This window comes from Entamoeba nuttalli (genome assembly GCF_000257125.1).
Source record: "Entamoeba nuttalli P19 unplaced genomic scaffold asmbl_9122, whole genome shotgun sequence".
NCBI classification, from domain to species: domain Eukaryota; phylum Evosea; order Mastigamoebida; family Endamoebidae; genus Entamoeba; species Entamoeba nuttalli.
This window is the reverse complement of record NW_008579475.1, coordinates 1-14,928: the sequence shown is the minus strand read 5'-3', so window position 1 is coordinate 14,928 and position 14,928 is coordinate 1. Positions and strand designations below refer to the sequence as shown.

The following is a 14,928-nucleotide window of genomic DNA, read 5'->3' as shown; positions in this document are numbered from 1 at the left end:
GTTTATTTATATTGTTTTAATTTGTCATTGTTCTTCTTATAATCTTTACTTTATATTTTGCTTAAAATAATAACAACATTATATGTTTTTGCTTTCTTAAGTCTATTTCTTCTTTTCATAAACCAATTTTTGTATTGGAAGTTATCCTTATTTAAATTTAGTAATTTCTTTATTAAAGAATTGTTATTATAAAACATCTTCAACCAAATGATATAAATATTATTGAATATCTTAAGAAGTACCAAACGCATCAAATAAAGACTAGTCATTTAATTATTATTTACTTGAAATAAGACTGATATTAAGAGTATTCTTTGATAAAAAAAAAAGTCAATAAAAGATATTGAATAAATAAAAACGAGCAAAAAGAAAGATGTTTGTAAAAAAAGAATGATAATTTGAGTAAGTTAATAAAATATAAAATGTGTAATAAAGAATAGATACTCTGAACCAAGACATTAAAGAGCTTTTTAATACTAAAATTACTTCTAAACTTTAAGGATATTAAAAATATTTATTATTTTCAGAAAATTAAAAGAATTGTATGAATTATATTTGACAAAGTCTTTTTAATTTGATTAATGGATATTATAACAGTAGTTAAATGCATTATACAGTAGAATAACAATCAAATGATTTAAATTTTTATTGAAAAAGAGATGATAAAAAGAATAAAATCTTTTAATAGATACAATCATCTTGTTTTTATAAATAACAAATTAGAAATAATTTAGCATTAATTTCTTAATTAAATGATTGTTTTAAGGATGAAATTCAAATTCACTTAGAAGTTCTCCTTTAAAAATACATTTTAACACTTGATTAGATAACTCACAAATCTCGTCTAAAGTAGAAACAAATGTTTTAGCCCAAGACAACATAATGCCTGAAGCACCACCATCTAAGATGGATTGTGATACACATAATACAACTATTCCACATATTAACGAAGAATGATTTGCTATAAGCATTTCAGGAGAGTTATATAGCAAGTGACAAACGTCAGTAGCAATTTTATTGAGTTTCTGATTTTTATTAAAATATACTTCAAGAAAGAGATTAACATATTGGATTGGAACTGGTGGGTCTATATAATAATTTAACATTTTTAATACTTCCATTTCTTTAATAGTAAATTCTCTTTTTGAACAAACCAATGAAGTGTCATAATAAATTTCTTTGACCCATCTTCTTCTTTTCTCATATATTTTACTTGCTAAACTGATACATATAAAACATATAATTTCTGGATTTTGTTTTTGAACATATGAAGAATTAACTACACATAACCGTTTCAATATTCTACAATAAATAAGTTTTTACTATTTCTTGTATCTTTTGACTGTTTAAAGAAATATTATTTATAATACTGAACAAACGTTACTGCAGTGTGAGTTGTAATAGGGCTCAATTCTAAACGATTGCAAGCAGTAAAAATCTTCTGAACAAATAATTTTGCTGGCCAGCAGTTATTAAAAGGGATTAATCCATAATACTTTTCTTCTTTAATACATAAATTGAGTAATAATTCTCTGTAAGTAAAAGTCCCATCTCCATTTTCTAATAGCGCAATATTATCAATGATTAAAGGTGATGAAAATGCAACGTTGTCATCTTCTCTAGTCTCTTCCATTCACTAAAGTATCTTTGATTAACTTTTTTGATGCTCTAAAAAAGATTACTTTTTTTAACACTTTCCAAGAAAGACATACTAATAGAGTATAATAAAATCCCCTATGATTTAACGAATATTATTCAATTAAAAAAAAATTAGAACATGTCATTTTCTTTTAACAACTTTCCAGCTTTATGAATCAATTTAATTGCACGTTTAGCATTTTCAGTTTCTTTATTGACATCAATTTTAATTATTCGAGGATGACATTTCTCTTTTGGGAGTGGACAAAGAATTCTTTGTTTTTCATTATCAACAAGAGCATAATACTTTTGTTTTGGTTGCTTATAAACGTATTTGTCTTTTTTCCAAATACACTTATTTCTTGGAATATGTTTAACATGTTTCATTTGACATTTTTTTAACTGTTGTTTTTGTCGTTTTTGTTGTATTGGTTGTGTTGAATTTGGTTGTGTTCCATTAGTAGAATTAACGTTATTCAACATTGGTTTAACTAATGTTTCGATTGCAGTACATGTCTTTTTTGAGTTAAATTTATTATCAAATCTAGCTACCTTTTCGTTTGAATTAAATCTAATATATTCTGGATCAGAATCAATAATATCACGAATTGATAATCTTTCTTTTTCAGTGAGTAAGGAAAGAGCATTTTCTACAATTCTTTTGCTCTTTCTTTTTTTCTTTTCAGTTCGTTCTTTAATTTTTCTAATACTTTCTTCACTTTTTAATATTTTTTTAGCAGCATTTTCCTTTTGTTTTTTGACCATATCTTCACGAGTTAATACATTTAAATCTGCTGAACATAATACAATAAATAAAAGAATGGTTATTCCTTTCATCAAAATATTATAAATTTATTTTAAGATTTTCTTTTTTTTTATTTTTGATTTTTAAGTTTTTATTAACAATCAAGAAGAAGAATAAAAATAATAAGAAAGAGTCAATTGATAATGAGAAGATATAATCATTTTCTCATTTTATTCTTGAATAAACAATCAGTAAAATATTCAAAAGTATTAAAGGGAAATCATTTAATTAATTTTGATCATCTAATTGTTAGATTTGTACATTGCCTAAATTCATTGGTTTCTACTACTCTTAAAGAATTAAGTAGATTTAAATTTCTAAGACTAATACTGTTATAAAAGAGCCTTCATAAATTGAGTGAACTTCATGAAAAATATTAATTTCAGACAAAGAACAACAACAGGAGAAACAATTATTTCCTAATGAAATTACTTAAGAAAAAAGAAATGTTAAGTCTACGTATAGAAACATCATTTTTGAATTGAAAGTATAGAAGAAGGAATTTTAAAAGTAGTTAATGAAGAACAACTAATAAAAACACAAATTTCTAGAGGAGTTAAGAGTAGGAAGTGAAGAAAAAGAACTAAAAGTGAATAAGTAAATAGAAATAGTTTGATCCAAACAACAAATAATTATTTAAAGAAGAATTGTCGAAGCAAATAGGAAGAGGAGAATAAATGATAAGTTTAATTTTCATTTTAAATTCCAAAGAAATAAATAAAATATGTTATATGATTAAATTATGGAAATGTAATTAAAATATAATAATAATCAAAGAAGTTATCATTTCTTTTAAGATTAGTAACAATATCATGAATTGGTAATGAAAAATTATTATGTTCAATATGCTTATAATGTGAATTTAGAAATGGCTTTATTTAATTTTATTGCTTTAGAAGAAGTTATATAATAATTAACTAAATAATTTATATAATTTGGATAAATTGTATCAATGAAGTTATACAAATATAATGTTTCAATTTTTGGAAATAATAACATTGTTGAATTATTTAAAAGGTATTGAATTATAATAAAATATTAATAATAATTCTTTGTATTTTTTAACATCATTATCATATCAATAAACTCTTTTTTAATTATTTTAAAGTAATTTGAAACTATTAGGATAGAGTATCTGTCAAGTATATTTATTTTACTCTCTATATGTATTAATAAAAAAAGATAAAATCCAAACAGATAAATATCTCAATCTCTTCAATTATTATTATTTTTTTTTTGAGTATTAATTATTTTTTAAGATATATATCTCTTTTCTTTTTGCATGATTTGATTTGTCAGATTGAATTTATTCTTCAAAGTGTTATATAAAACAAAGATTGTTTTATTATTTTTTACTCAGAAGTATCTGTTATCAATCATCATCCAATAAATAATTTTAAGATTTTATTCCTTAAACTATTTTATTATTTTAATTTAATTAAAAAATAATATCAATTTTAATCAATGAAAAAATCACTTATGACTTATTCAACTTTAAGAACTCCTTGTGGACAAACATCAACACAAGCACCACATCCAATACAGTCATCTGGGTTTTTAATTTCAACATGATCATTTACTTCAAGAACACTTTGTGGGCAAGTTCCAGCACAAGCACCACAAGCGATGCAATCATCAATGTTAACAATAGTGATCTTTCCCATTAGATATGAATGAATAAAAAGATTAATTTGTTGTATTTAAATGACAAGTTTGTTTGTGATTTAAATAAAATAAGAAATTAAGTTAGTGTGTAATATCTTCTCAATTAAGTTTTGAAATTGTTTTTTTTTATATGATTATGGGATTTTTTATTTAAACTGCATAACATAAACACAAATTTCAATTTTTCACATTTTCAAAATTCTCTTTTCAAATAACATTCAAAACTATTTTTAGATAACTAGTAATTTGTTTTAGTATTTAATTTTGAAATGATTAATTGATTTATTAACTAAATCATACTAAAAATAAAAAAAGAAAAGTTTAGTTAAATTTAATAAAAAAAATTATACTTTTATAATTTGTGTTAAAATTATAATCCCATAAATAATTACCATTTTGCATTGTAGACTAACAGCTAACTGTTCAGTAAATTGAATAAAGAAGAAGGTTATCTATCATTTTTATTAATTTTTGATTTGAACTACATTTCGTCGTTGGGTAGTTGTTTGTATTTTAAGAATTCGAATTATTTTTCTAAAAAATATATTTTTTAAAACATTTTTTTATTCCAAAAGCATTTTAATTTGTTTAAAAGATGAAATTGTAATGAAAATTCATCAAATTAAATAATAGTTTCAGAAATAAATTAATGAGAAAAACTTTAAAAGAAGAATTAGGTGGTTCTTTCCTGAGATAAATAACCCTAAAATAGAAATTTAAGAATAAAAATACTAATTAATCGGGAAAATAGTAAAAATTATTACCAAAGTTAATTTAAAGTTTTTGATAAATTAAACTAATAGTTTATTAAATTAAAATAAATAGTTTAACGAATTATATTTAAATAACTTATCTGTTTAATTTCATCATCCAAATCTAATGGGAAAGATCACTATTGTTAACATTGATGATTGCATCGCTTGTGGTGCTTGTGCTGGAACTTGCCCACAAAGTGTTCTTGAAGTAAATGATCATGTTGAAATTAAAAACCCAGATGATTGCATTGGATGTGGTGCTTGTGTTGATGCTTGCCCACAAGGAGTTCTTAAAGTTGAATAAGTCATAAGTGATTTTTTCATTGATTAAAATTGATATTATATTTCCTTTTTTGTATTTTATTTTCTATTGTTTTTTAGAGATATTATACATTTTTTTCTTATTATTCTATATTTTGTTTTTCTTTAGTTATGTTATTGTATCTGAAATATTTTTTATTTTTAGTTATTACCTAATAATGTATTTTATATTTTTATTAATACTTCCGTTTCATTACGAAATAAACTTTTATTATTATAAATGAAGAAAAATTAAATAATTCAACAATATTAGTATTTTAAAAATTGAAAAATATTTTATATGAAAGATACATAACTTAAATACTTCTCAATTATAAACGATGACTAATTTTCAACACTTCTTAAATTAATAAATGAAAATAACTCTTTTTAAATAACTCTTTCTTTAAATATGCATTTTTACATTGACTAAGTTTAAAGTATATTTTATTTAATTTTCTTTTTATAACTTTTTTAAATAAACTTTTTTATTCTTCAATTTGAATGTTTGTTATTATATTAAATTTACTCTTATACACAAATACAATCTTTATTCACTATTAAAATAATTGTATGATAAAATTACTAATAAAACCAATTAAAAACAATAAATCAATACAAATGAAAACACACAAAGAATAAATTGTATTGTTTACTTCTTTTTTCCTTTAGTCTTAACTTCTTTCTTTGTTGAAGTTGTTTTCTTTTCTACCTTTGGTACTTTTGGTTTTTTTTCTTCTTTTTTAGAACTCTTCTTTTTTTCTTCTTCTTTTTTAGAACTTTTCTTTGTTTCTTTTTTGGTTTCCTTCTTTGATGTTTTCTTTTCTTTTTCTTCTTTTTTAATTGGCTTCTTTGGCTTTTTCTCTTCTTCTTTTTCTTCATCATCATCTTCTGGTTCATTAACAACTGCAACTTTATCTTTTTCAGTAATAACAATTTTAACATCACCTGGTTTTTTCATAAATTTGATAATTTCATCTACATACTTTTCTTTTGTTTTTTCTTTAGAAGCAGCAGCTAAACAAAAGAGTCTACAAATTTCAATAAGATTAACAAATGTTTGTTTTTCTAAATATTGTCTTTTCTTTTCGATTAAATATTCTGTCTCATAAATACTATTTCCTTTAATTCCATTGAAAGACATAATTTCTTTTTTTCGAACATCTGCATATCCTGAAGTACCAAATAAAACTTTATGAAGTAAGATAGCGGTGTTACTTGTTTTTTTAACTCCTTTCATAACATGAACAATTTCTGGAATATCACCTAGAGCCTTTCCGTCTCCATTAAAAATAATAGATTGTGTTGTACTTTCTGAAAACCTTTCAACAGTCTTCTTTTCACGTGGAGATTGTTTTCTTCTTTCGGCTAATGTGGACATTGTTTTGATAAAAACACTTTAATTAATAATTTTTCTCTTTCATCTCCTTTAAGTAGTACAGATGCCCTGACTTTTCGTTCTAAAAGAACACCATCGAAGGTTATTTCTTTTTTATTATTATTAATTATTGAATTATCCTTTTTATTATTATCTGTTTTTCTCTTTTTCAATCTTTTTTATATATCTTTGAATTATTGACATTTATATCATTTTTTAACCTATTTTCATATTCTTCTTTTTCATTTATCAATATAAACGCTGATGTGGATTATTAGAACCAATTTTTGTCTTATCTTTTTTTTATCTTTTCTATTTTAAGGGTTTTTTTTAGTAAATTAAAAAATTGTTTTTTATACTATTAAATCATCTCATTGGTTCAATGATTTATTTGTGTTATTCAGAATTATTATGTTATTTATTTTCTTGATGTTCTGAAAATAGAAATATTATACTAAAACTATATAAAATCCAAAAAAACCCTACACTTTTTTTCTGAAAAGAAAATCAACTAATCAGTAGTAAAAAATGCAAGCCGATGATTTGATCTGGATTCAATGCCAACATGGATTTTGTTCATTTAAGACTAAGGCTTGTACTGGTAATTTCTGCCGTAATCGTAATAATGTGATGGGTGAATGTCGTAGATTATATTGTCCATTGGCAAATAGTGTATATGCTACTATTAGAGAGTTTGGTGGAAACGTGTACTTATTTACTAAGAGTATTGAAAGAGCACATACACCTGCTAAATTGTGGAATAAATTGTTATTAGATAAAGATTATATGAAAGCATTACAACAAGTTACTGACACACTAACCGACGAATATAATCCAAAGTTAGTTCATAGAGTAAAACAAAGACTTACAAAGGTCTATCAATACCTTGAGAGAGAACGTAAATTAACACAATCTAAAGATAGAATGATGGAAAGAGTTAATATTAGAGAAGAAAGAAGAGATATCACAAGAGCTGAAAAAGCTGAACGAATGGCCAAACTTGATTTTGTAATTAAAGACCAATTATTACAAAGAATGAAGGATGGTGTTTATGATGATTTATATGAAAATCTTCAAGAATTAGAACAAAACCCACAACAAGTTGAATTAAATGAAGAAGAAATAGAAAAAGAATTAGAGAATGAATTAGTTCAATATGAAGAAGATATGTCAGAAGATGTTGAAGATTGGGCAGAACGTTTGTTTTTATTTAATAATTATATTTTATTAAATAAAGAATAAATTTTTTATTACATTTAATAATATTATAAATATTAATTATTAGGATATAAACAAAATAAAACTTCTGATGAAAAATTGGAATATCCACAAATCAAAAAAGGACCTAAAGTTAATATTGAATTCGAAGAAGAACCTGCTGATGAGAATATCGAACATAATGAAAATTGATTGTTTTGAATTTAAATCTCAATCTTTAAGTAACAAATAAAAACAAAATAAAACAACAAAATTAATAAGAGTTATTATGAAGATTGTAATGATGCTATTGTTCCTTTATAACTATAAGCGCTAGTAATCAAATAACTTAGATTACTTTCAGTCATTTTATTATAAAATTCTTTCGTTGATTTATTAAATTTTTCAAGATCTGAAGAGTCACAAGAACGTGTGATATTAATAAGTACTGCAAAGGCGAAGTAAATAATAAACCTAAAAATTAGTGAAATATTTTTTTTTAAAGGAAAAAGTAATAATTTGAGTATTAATAACAAATAACCTTTAATAAAAGAAAACAAACGTTCTAAACCCATTGTCTAACATGAAATTATCCCATAAAGCAAGTGTTAAATGAAAATGAAATTCCCTACAAAAAAGACAAACAAACCATCTATATGATTGTTGTCTTACAATATCAAGGTTAGGTTGTTTGGGGTCAACTGAAAATAAACTGTAATAGCGATCAACAATATCAACAAATTCTGTCCATAATAAATCTACATGAAATTGCGTTGAATGATTTATATAGAGTTTATCCATTATCTTTTCAAGTGAAAAATATACTGTTGTTTCAACTTGAAATAATATCTCGTCTTTGGGAACAACAAACACTCCATTTTCTTGTTTAGGTTCCATAAATGCAGTTATAATAATACCAACAATATCATTTAATCCTTGGAAATATCCTCGGTCAACATGAATAATTGAATATATTTGTAATATTCGACGAAGCATTTCAATAATTTTTGGTTCTTTAAAAAGGTATTCTGCCCCTTCTGGAAAAGTACGAATAATATCACACTCTATTACCCTTAAAGTTTTTTGATCAATTTTAGACATTTGAAAAACTCCTTCTTGTAAACTTTGTTCATTATCAACTAATGTATTTAACATTGATTGTAAAGACTTATATTCTTTTCCATTTTTTTCAGAATAAAGGTGTTTAATTTCCCATGGGTTTGATGGACGAAGTAATAATGCATACCAAACATACGCACGTAATTCAGCTGGAATACCATTATTGCATTGATATTCTAAACGACTATAATCCAATTCATTGAGACAATCACAAACAGCATTATAAACATAAGGATTCCCACTATATGTAAAATGTGGAACAAATGAAGAAGATAACTGATTCATAACATTTGTTGTAAATGAAGAGAGGTATTGAAAGAGAGATGAATCTGTCTTTGGCTCTGTTCTTTTTTGAAAAGGTAACTCTTGAGATTTCATTTAACTGGTTTTTGAGATTGAACGATATCATCTTTTCACTTTTTAAACTTTTAATCTACTTGTTGACATCTCTATTTTTCATTGATATTTTTTAAATAAAAATTCATAAAATAGAAAAAAAAAATAAGTACTAAAAATTATTTTAAAAATGGATGATAAAGAGTTAGATGGTTTGTTTGTGTATCTGCTTTTAATCAAATATCTTCTTACCTATTTCCAGATATTTTATCTGAAATGATTGAACAGGAGAAAAAAGAAAATAGCAATACTACAAATCAGTCTATTGGGGATATTCAATTTCCTGATTTATCACAGATTTATTATGACTTAATAAACCAAATTAATCAAATTGTTTGCCAAATATATAAAATCATAACAAAATAAATATATGAATAACAAAATTTAGGATAAGTCTTCTGATGATAAAAATTTAACTGGTGTTGAAGAAACTTTAATTAGTATGTTACGACCCTTTTTATCTAAAGATATTTTGTATGAACCAATAAAAGAATTAAAAGAACAATACCCTCAATGGCTTGAAAAAAATAAAACAATAATTACATCAGAAGAATTTGAAAAACGAATCAAACAATATGATACTGTTTGTAAAATTGTTGAACTATTTGAACAATCTACAGAACCTCCAATGGAAATAATTGTTGAACTTATTCAAAAAATGGGTCAACCACCACATGGATTAGTTCAATGTCTTGCTGAATAAAAAAGTGTTTACTTTTAAACTATTCTTTGTTTTGGTTCATATTATCTTTAATCATTTTTATTGTCATGATCTTCACTTTTGATAACTTCAGATTTTTTCTTTGTGTGGATTGTCAAAAAAATTGTCAGATATAATGTATTTAAGAAGCTTCACAAAAGGAAAAAATAGATGACTGAGACTAAAGATTCTTATGAACCAATGAAGAAAAAAATTAATTCTACTTTTAAAAATGATATGAAAGAACCTAATAAAATAATAATAAAAAAGGTTGGTAAAATAAATTCTGGTTATAACATATCTGTTATTAACTCCCCTACAAAAGTTTTATCGAAATCATATGAAGTAAATCAATTAATGAAACTAAATAAAATTAATGAAATAGTCAAAGTTCATTGTTTCTTAGATGAGATACAATTTCAAAATGACTGCATATTAATATTTAAAATATGTGATGTGAAAAATCCAAAAATTACCATTTATGGAAAGTTCTGGACTCGAGAAAGTAATCCACAATATCTATCCAAAATGGAATGTTATATCATGGGGAGGTTAATATTTCCAAAAGTTGAAAACAAAGAACCTATCTTTAATTGTATTTGGATTGGAAATGGAAAAGAAAATATCTAAAAATTAAAGAATAATTAATATATTCAATCAAAGGAATTTAACTCAACCATTAAATGGTTAATAATTTAAAATAACCTTTTATTTCTTATAAGAAATAACTAGATATAAAATGAAGAAGTTCAAACAAAATATCAACAATCCCAATAAAAACCATGAACTTTGCAATAACACTTGAACATAAACACTTCACAGTATAGATTGTTTTATGCATTCCTTCTCCAAAAATTCGTTGGACATGTTTAACTGAAACAAATTGAATTAATGAAGGAATCATTACACCAATTATTGTAGCAGATATACCAACAAAAGAAAGAACAGTCAACGAATCATTATAAAATATACATAAAAACACAGGGATAGATGCTATACCTGCTCTTACAATAACATCAACCCAGAAATGATAAATAATAAATGTTTGGACATTAAAATAACGATAAATAGTTTGTGCAGCAAAAACAACTAAAGGAGGATAAACACTCAATGTTGTTATAATTGGTAATAACATAATAATTATTTTAATAATTATTGCCCAAACAACACTTCCATCTGAAGGAAGAATTGGTTCCCAACCATCTCCAATTCCAGTGTATTCTACCCAAATATCACTTAATATTCCAGTTTTTTTAGAAAATTCAGTGTTCATTAGTGAAAGTGATAAATACAATATAAAACAAGTAATATCAACAATCAAAGTATATAAAAATGGTCTTTTTGTATATGAACGGGCTGTAGATTCAATAATTGTATTACAATTAATAAAAGAAAAAAAAGACACAGACAACATATATCCGATTTTACATAATGATAACCACCAATCATCTTGTGTTGAACTTGAACTAGTTATAATAATTTCATCTCTTTTTGTTACTGAAAAGAAAATAATTAATGTAGTAAACATTAGTACCAATGCAACTATCCTATAACTAAAGAAATAAATCCTAACTTATTATTTAATATAATTAAATGAAAAACAAACCAAAAGAATAATAACTGTAATTTTTGAAAGATTTTAGGATTAATCATAGATAAAATAACAAATATTAACATAAATCCAAATGAAATTCCATAATAACTTCCACATACTTTACCATTTAATTCATAAGAAGTAATCAATGAAATTAATGAACAATCAAAATTTATATCTTCTAAAACATCAAATGACTTAACAATTTTACTAATACACAAATAACAAAATGATAATGAACACCATAAAGCAGAAAGTAAATATGAAATAGATACTATAAATGAAATAATTCTCCCTTTAGCATATAAATGAAATGAAAGCATTCGAGGAAAGTCAAACATCATTTGACCTAATTCATTTTTAGGAAATCCACCTATTTCCATTGCAGCAGCTGCACCACTTGTTCTTGCCATTGAGTCAAACAAATAAATTGTTGATATCAAAATATTAATAAATACTAAAGTAAATGTTATTGAACTTAAAATAACACCACAATTAATAAAAACATCTAATAACATAATTAAACCAATACCAACAGTCCCATTAAAAACATTTACAATAAATAATAATGTCCCCATATCTTTTTCAGATTTTAATGGAGTTTCAAAAGAAGTAACAGTAGCAAAAAAAGAATTGAAAAAAGAAGTGGTGGATTGAATAAGTGGTTGTGTTTCATCCATTTTAAATAATCAAATAATCTGATAAAAAAGATATTTTATTTTTCTTCATTTTCATTTAAAAAATAATAAATAACATTTTGTTAATTTTAAAAATTGAAAAATGTTATTTTATGAAAATTCAAAAGAAAAAAAATAATTTAAAGATTATAGTAAATTTATTATAAAAAAAAAATATGAGGATTGTATTAACCTGAACTGAGAAAATAACCCTAGCAATTGACCAGACTGAATGCACCACTTCAGTAATATTAAAGACGTTGTTGCTATTGATTTCATTAAGGCATATGCCGAACATCTTAAGAAGTCTGGAAAGCTCGAAATTCCAGAATGGGTTGATACTGTCAAGACTGGTATGTGCAAAGAACTTGCACCATTAAATCCAGATTGGATTTATATTAGAGCTGCTGCAATTGCAAGAAAAGTTTATTTGAATAATGGAATTGGAGTAATGGCACTTAGAAGAGCTTATGGTGACCAATACAATAAACACTATAACCCATCCCACAGAACTCTTGGATCAGGAAAAGTTAACAGATATATCCTTCAACAACTTGAGAAGATGGGCATAGTTGCTAAGATCCAAAGTGGAAGAGCCCTTACTAAAGAAGGAAGAAAGGATATGGATAAAATTGCTTTCCAAGTTTATAAGGAACATGAAGCCAAAGTTACTCCAATGATTCTTATGCCAATGAACTAATTGAATAAAACTGGTTGTTTTGATTTTTATTTATTTTTTTTTCAAAACGAAAAAGATATATATTTAATTTAGACTATTCATTTCATAATATTAAAAGGAATGAAATAGAATTATTAATGATAAATAGTATTATAAAATATAAAAAGTGAAACTAGATATATAAAGATAAATGAAATCAGAAAAAAAAAAAGAAGGGAGTAAAAATAAGGAAAATAATGGGATATTATCACTATATAAAATAGTGAAAAGTCATAACAAAAAACCTAAAAAACCCTGAGGTACTAATAATAATTAAATAATACTTTCATTCTAATGGCTACTCAAACTGTTCCACAAAGTGTTGCATTTGCTGAATACAATGAAAATAAAACCATTTTTGTGAATAATTTACCAACATCTGTCACAGAAACTGTTTTATTTGCTGAAGTATTTAAAGATTTCCCAAATCAAGTTTCAAATGTCCACATTAATAGAGACTCAAGATTTGATACAACTATTGCATACATCAATATGAACTCTCATGAGGCAGCCCTTCAAGCTATTAAAAAATTAAATGGTACTCTTATTGAAGGTAAAAAAGTTAATATGTTCTGGTCATTGAGAGATTTTAAGCAAAGAACACAAAATGAAACAAATTTATATGTTAAATATATTAAGAAGTCTGTTACACAACAAAAATTACAAGAAGTTTTTGAAAAGTATGGACATACTTTATCTGTTAAATTAAGTTCTAATGAAAAAAATGAATCAAATGGATTTGGATATGTAAAATATTGTACTGTTGAAGAGTGTCAAGCAGCTGTTGATGCTAGAGATGAAATTGCTAAAGAAATAGGTGATGAAGGATTCCTCATTGCTAAATTCTGTAAACAACCTAAAAATCTTAAAACCAATTTATATATTGGAAATATTGATAAAACTGTTACTGAAGAACAATTTCTTAAATATTTCGAGACATTTGGACCAATTAAATGTGGTGCTGATGGGAAAAAATTCTACAGATTCTTATATGATGAAAAGTATGAAAAGAATAAAGGGTTTGTGAATTATGAAAATACTGAAGATGCTCAAAAAGCTGTCACTGCTCCAAGACATTGTGTTCTTGGAGATAGTGATATTCTTGTTACTTATTATAAAACAAAAAAAGAAAGAAAACAAGAATTTAAACAACATGCTAATGAAATTAAGATGAATGCTACTGGCAAATACAAAGAATATAATTTCCACGTCAAAACAGATAAAGCTGGAATTACTGAAGGTGAAATAAGAGATGCTTTACAGGATTGTGGTGGAATTTATTCTATTAAAATTAAGTATGTTAATTCTGAACCAACTGATGTTGTTTACATCTGTTTTGATAATGCACAATCTGCACATCAGTTTATTCAAAAAGCTCAAGTTCTTGGATGGACTGCTAATCCATTTAAGACAAAACAAGAAAGAAGTAGTGCTAACAATTATTATAATGGTACTGGTATACCTGGTTTCCCAGTTAACTTCCTTCAATATTTCCAATTATTCCCATCTGTTTTCAATACTTCTATGAACAGACAACCAAAACCAGGAAATAAACAACCAAGAAATGTTAGTGCTTCTCAAAACGCTAAAAAGAAGTCTAAAGTTGATAATAATATTAAAAAACAATCAAAGTCTATTGAAAAAGCTCCAACAGTCACTGAAGAGATGAAGAATAATCTTGGTGATCAATTATATGATTTCATTTTAGGTATTGAAGATTATGATGAAGAAATTACTGGAAGAATTACTGGTGTTCTTCTTGAGTCTATTGAATATAGCGAATTAAATAACATGCTTAAAAACAAAATTGAGGAGCTTAAGAGTGTTATTAAGGAAGTTCACGAAAATCTCAAAAAGATTAATAATTAATCAAAGAAAGAAAAAATGAAAAACAAAAATGAAATTAATTTAATTTTTGATAAATTATTTTTATTAAATTAATTTAGTTAGTTACACAAAAAACATTTTTCATAAAAAAATTAATTT

At 24.7% G+C, this 14,928-nt stretch overlaps 12 protein-coding genes across 12 annotated transcripts; 6 read left to right on the top strand and 6 right to left on the bottom strand.

Annotated features, from left to right (window-relative positions):
- Positions 1-761: 761 nt before the first annotated feature.
- On the bottom strand, positions 762-1,633 carry ENU1_194490 (cyclin, N-terminal domain containing protein; the record flags this gene model as incomplete). Its single annotated transcript, XM_008861929.1, has 2 exons — positions 762-1,302; positions 1,380-1,633. 2 exons carry the CDS (start codon positions 1,631-1,633, stop codon positions 762-764), a joined length of 795 nt encoding a protein of 264 aa, XP_008860151.1.
- A 137-nt stretch (positions 1,634-1,770) lies between these two features.
- Positions 1,771-2,475, bottom strand: ENU1_194480 (hypothetical protein; the record flags this gene model as incomplete). Its single annotated transcript, XM_008861928.1, has 1 exon — positions 1,771-2,475. One exon carries the CDS (start codon positions 2,473-2,475, stop codon positions 1,771-1,773), a length of 705 nt encoding a protein of 234 aa, XP_008860150.1.
- Positions 2,476-3,927: 1,452 nt separating this feature from the next.
- On the bottom strand, positions 3,928-4,107 carry ENU1_194470 (ferredoxin, putative; the record flags this gene model as incomplete). The annotated part of the gene is made up of 1 exon (XM_008861927.1): positions 3,928-4,107. The coding sequence occupies one exon, from the start codon at positions 4,105-4,107 to the stop codon at positions 3,928-3,930; it is 180 nt and encodes a 59-aa protein (XP_008860149.1).
- Positions 4,108-4,987: 880 nt separating this feature from the next.
- ENU1_194460 (ferredoxin, putative) lies at positions 4,988-5,167 on the top strand (the record flags this gene model as incomplete). The annotated part of the gene is made up of 1 exon (XM_008861926.1): positions 4,988-5,167. One exon carries the CDS (start codon positions 4,988-4,990, stop codon positions 5,165-5,167), a length of 180 nt encoding a protein of 59 aa, XP_008860148.1.
- A 648-nt stretch (positions 5,168-5,815) lies between these two features.
- Positions 5,816-6,544, bottom strand: ENU1_194450 (hypothetical protein; the record flags this gene model as incomplete). The annotated part of the gene is made up of 1 exon (XM_008861925.1): positions 5,816-6,544. One exon carries the CDS (start codon positions 6,542-6,544, stop codon positions 5,816-5,818), a length of 729 nt encoding a protein of 242 aa, XP_008860147.1.
- A 525-nt stretch (positions 6,545-7,069) lies between these two features.
- ENU1_194440 (MAK16 protein, putative) lies at positions 7,070-7,951 on the top strand (the record flags this gene model as incomplete). The annotated part of the gene is made up of 2 exons (XM_008861924.1): positions 7,070-7,739; positions 7,827-7,951. The coding sequence occupies 2 exons, from the start codon at positions 7,070-7,072 to the stop codon at positions 7,949-7,951; spliced, it is 795 nt and encodes a 264-aa protein (XP_008860146.1).
- Positions 7,952-8,025: 74 nt separating this feature from the next.
- On the bottom strand, positions 8,026-9,235 carry ENU1_194430 (Rab GTPase activating protein, putative; the record flags this gene model as incomplete). Its single annotated transcript, XM_008861923.1, has 2 exons — positions 8,026-8,212; positions 8,301-9,235. The coding sequence occupies 2 exons, from the start codon at positions 9,233-9,235 to the stop codon at positions 8,026-8,028; spliced, it is 1,122 nt and encodes a 373-aa protein (XP_008860145.1).
- Positions 9,236-9,469: 234 nt separating this feature from the next.
- Positions 9,470-9,956, top strand: ENU1_194420 (hypothetical protein; the record flags this gene model as incomplete). Its single annotated transcript, XM_008861922.1, has 2 exons — positions 9,470-9,586; positions 9,642-9,956. 2 exons carry the CDS (start codon positions 9,470-9,472, stop codon positions 9,954-9,956), a joined length of 432 nt encoding a protein of 143 aa, XP_008860144.1.
- Positions 9,957-10,124: 168 nt separating this feature from the next.
- Positions 10,125-10,583, top strand: ENU1_194410 (hypothetical protein; the record flags this gene model as incomplete). Its single annotated transcript, XM_008861921.1, has 1 exon — positions 10,125-10,583. The coding sequence occupies one exon, from the start codon at positions 10,125-10,127 to the stop codon at positions 10,581-10,583; it is 459 nt and encodes a 152-aa protein (XP_008860143.1).
- An 85-nt stretch (positions 10,584-10,668) lies between these two features.
- On the bottom strand, positions 10,669-12,227 carry ENU1_194400 (hypothetical protein; the record flags this gene model as incomplete). Its single annotated transcript, XM_008861920.1, has 2 exons — positions 10,669-11,506; positions 11,560-12,227. The coding sequence occupies 2 exons, from the start codon at positions 12,225-12,227 to the stop codon at positions 10,669-10,671; spliced, it is 1,506 nt and encodes a 501-aa protein (XP_008860142.1).
- Positions 12,228-12,456: 229 nt separating this feature from the next.
- ENU1_194390 (ribosomal protein S19e protein) lies at positions 12,457-12,924 on the top strand (the record flags this gene model as incomplete). Its single annotated transcript, XM_008861919.1, has 1 exon — positions 12,457-12,924. The coding sequence occupies one exon, from the start codon at positions 12,457-12,459 to the stop codon at positions 12,922-12,924; it is 468 nt and encodes a 155-aa protein (XP_008860141.1).
- Positions 12,925-13,236: 312 nt separating this feature from the next.
- On the top strand, positions 13,237-14,811 carry ENU1_194380 (polyadenylate-binding protein, putative; the record flags this gene model as incomplete). The annotated part of the gene is made up of 1 exon (XM_008861918.1): positions 13,237-14,811. The coding sequence occupies one exon, from the start codon at positions 13,237-13,239 to the stop codon at positions 14,809-14,811; it is 1,575 nt and encodes a 524-aa protein (XP_008860140.1).
- Between the last annotated feature and the right edge of the window lie 117 nt (positions 14,812-14,928).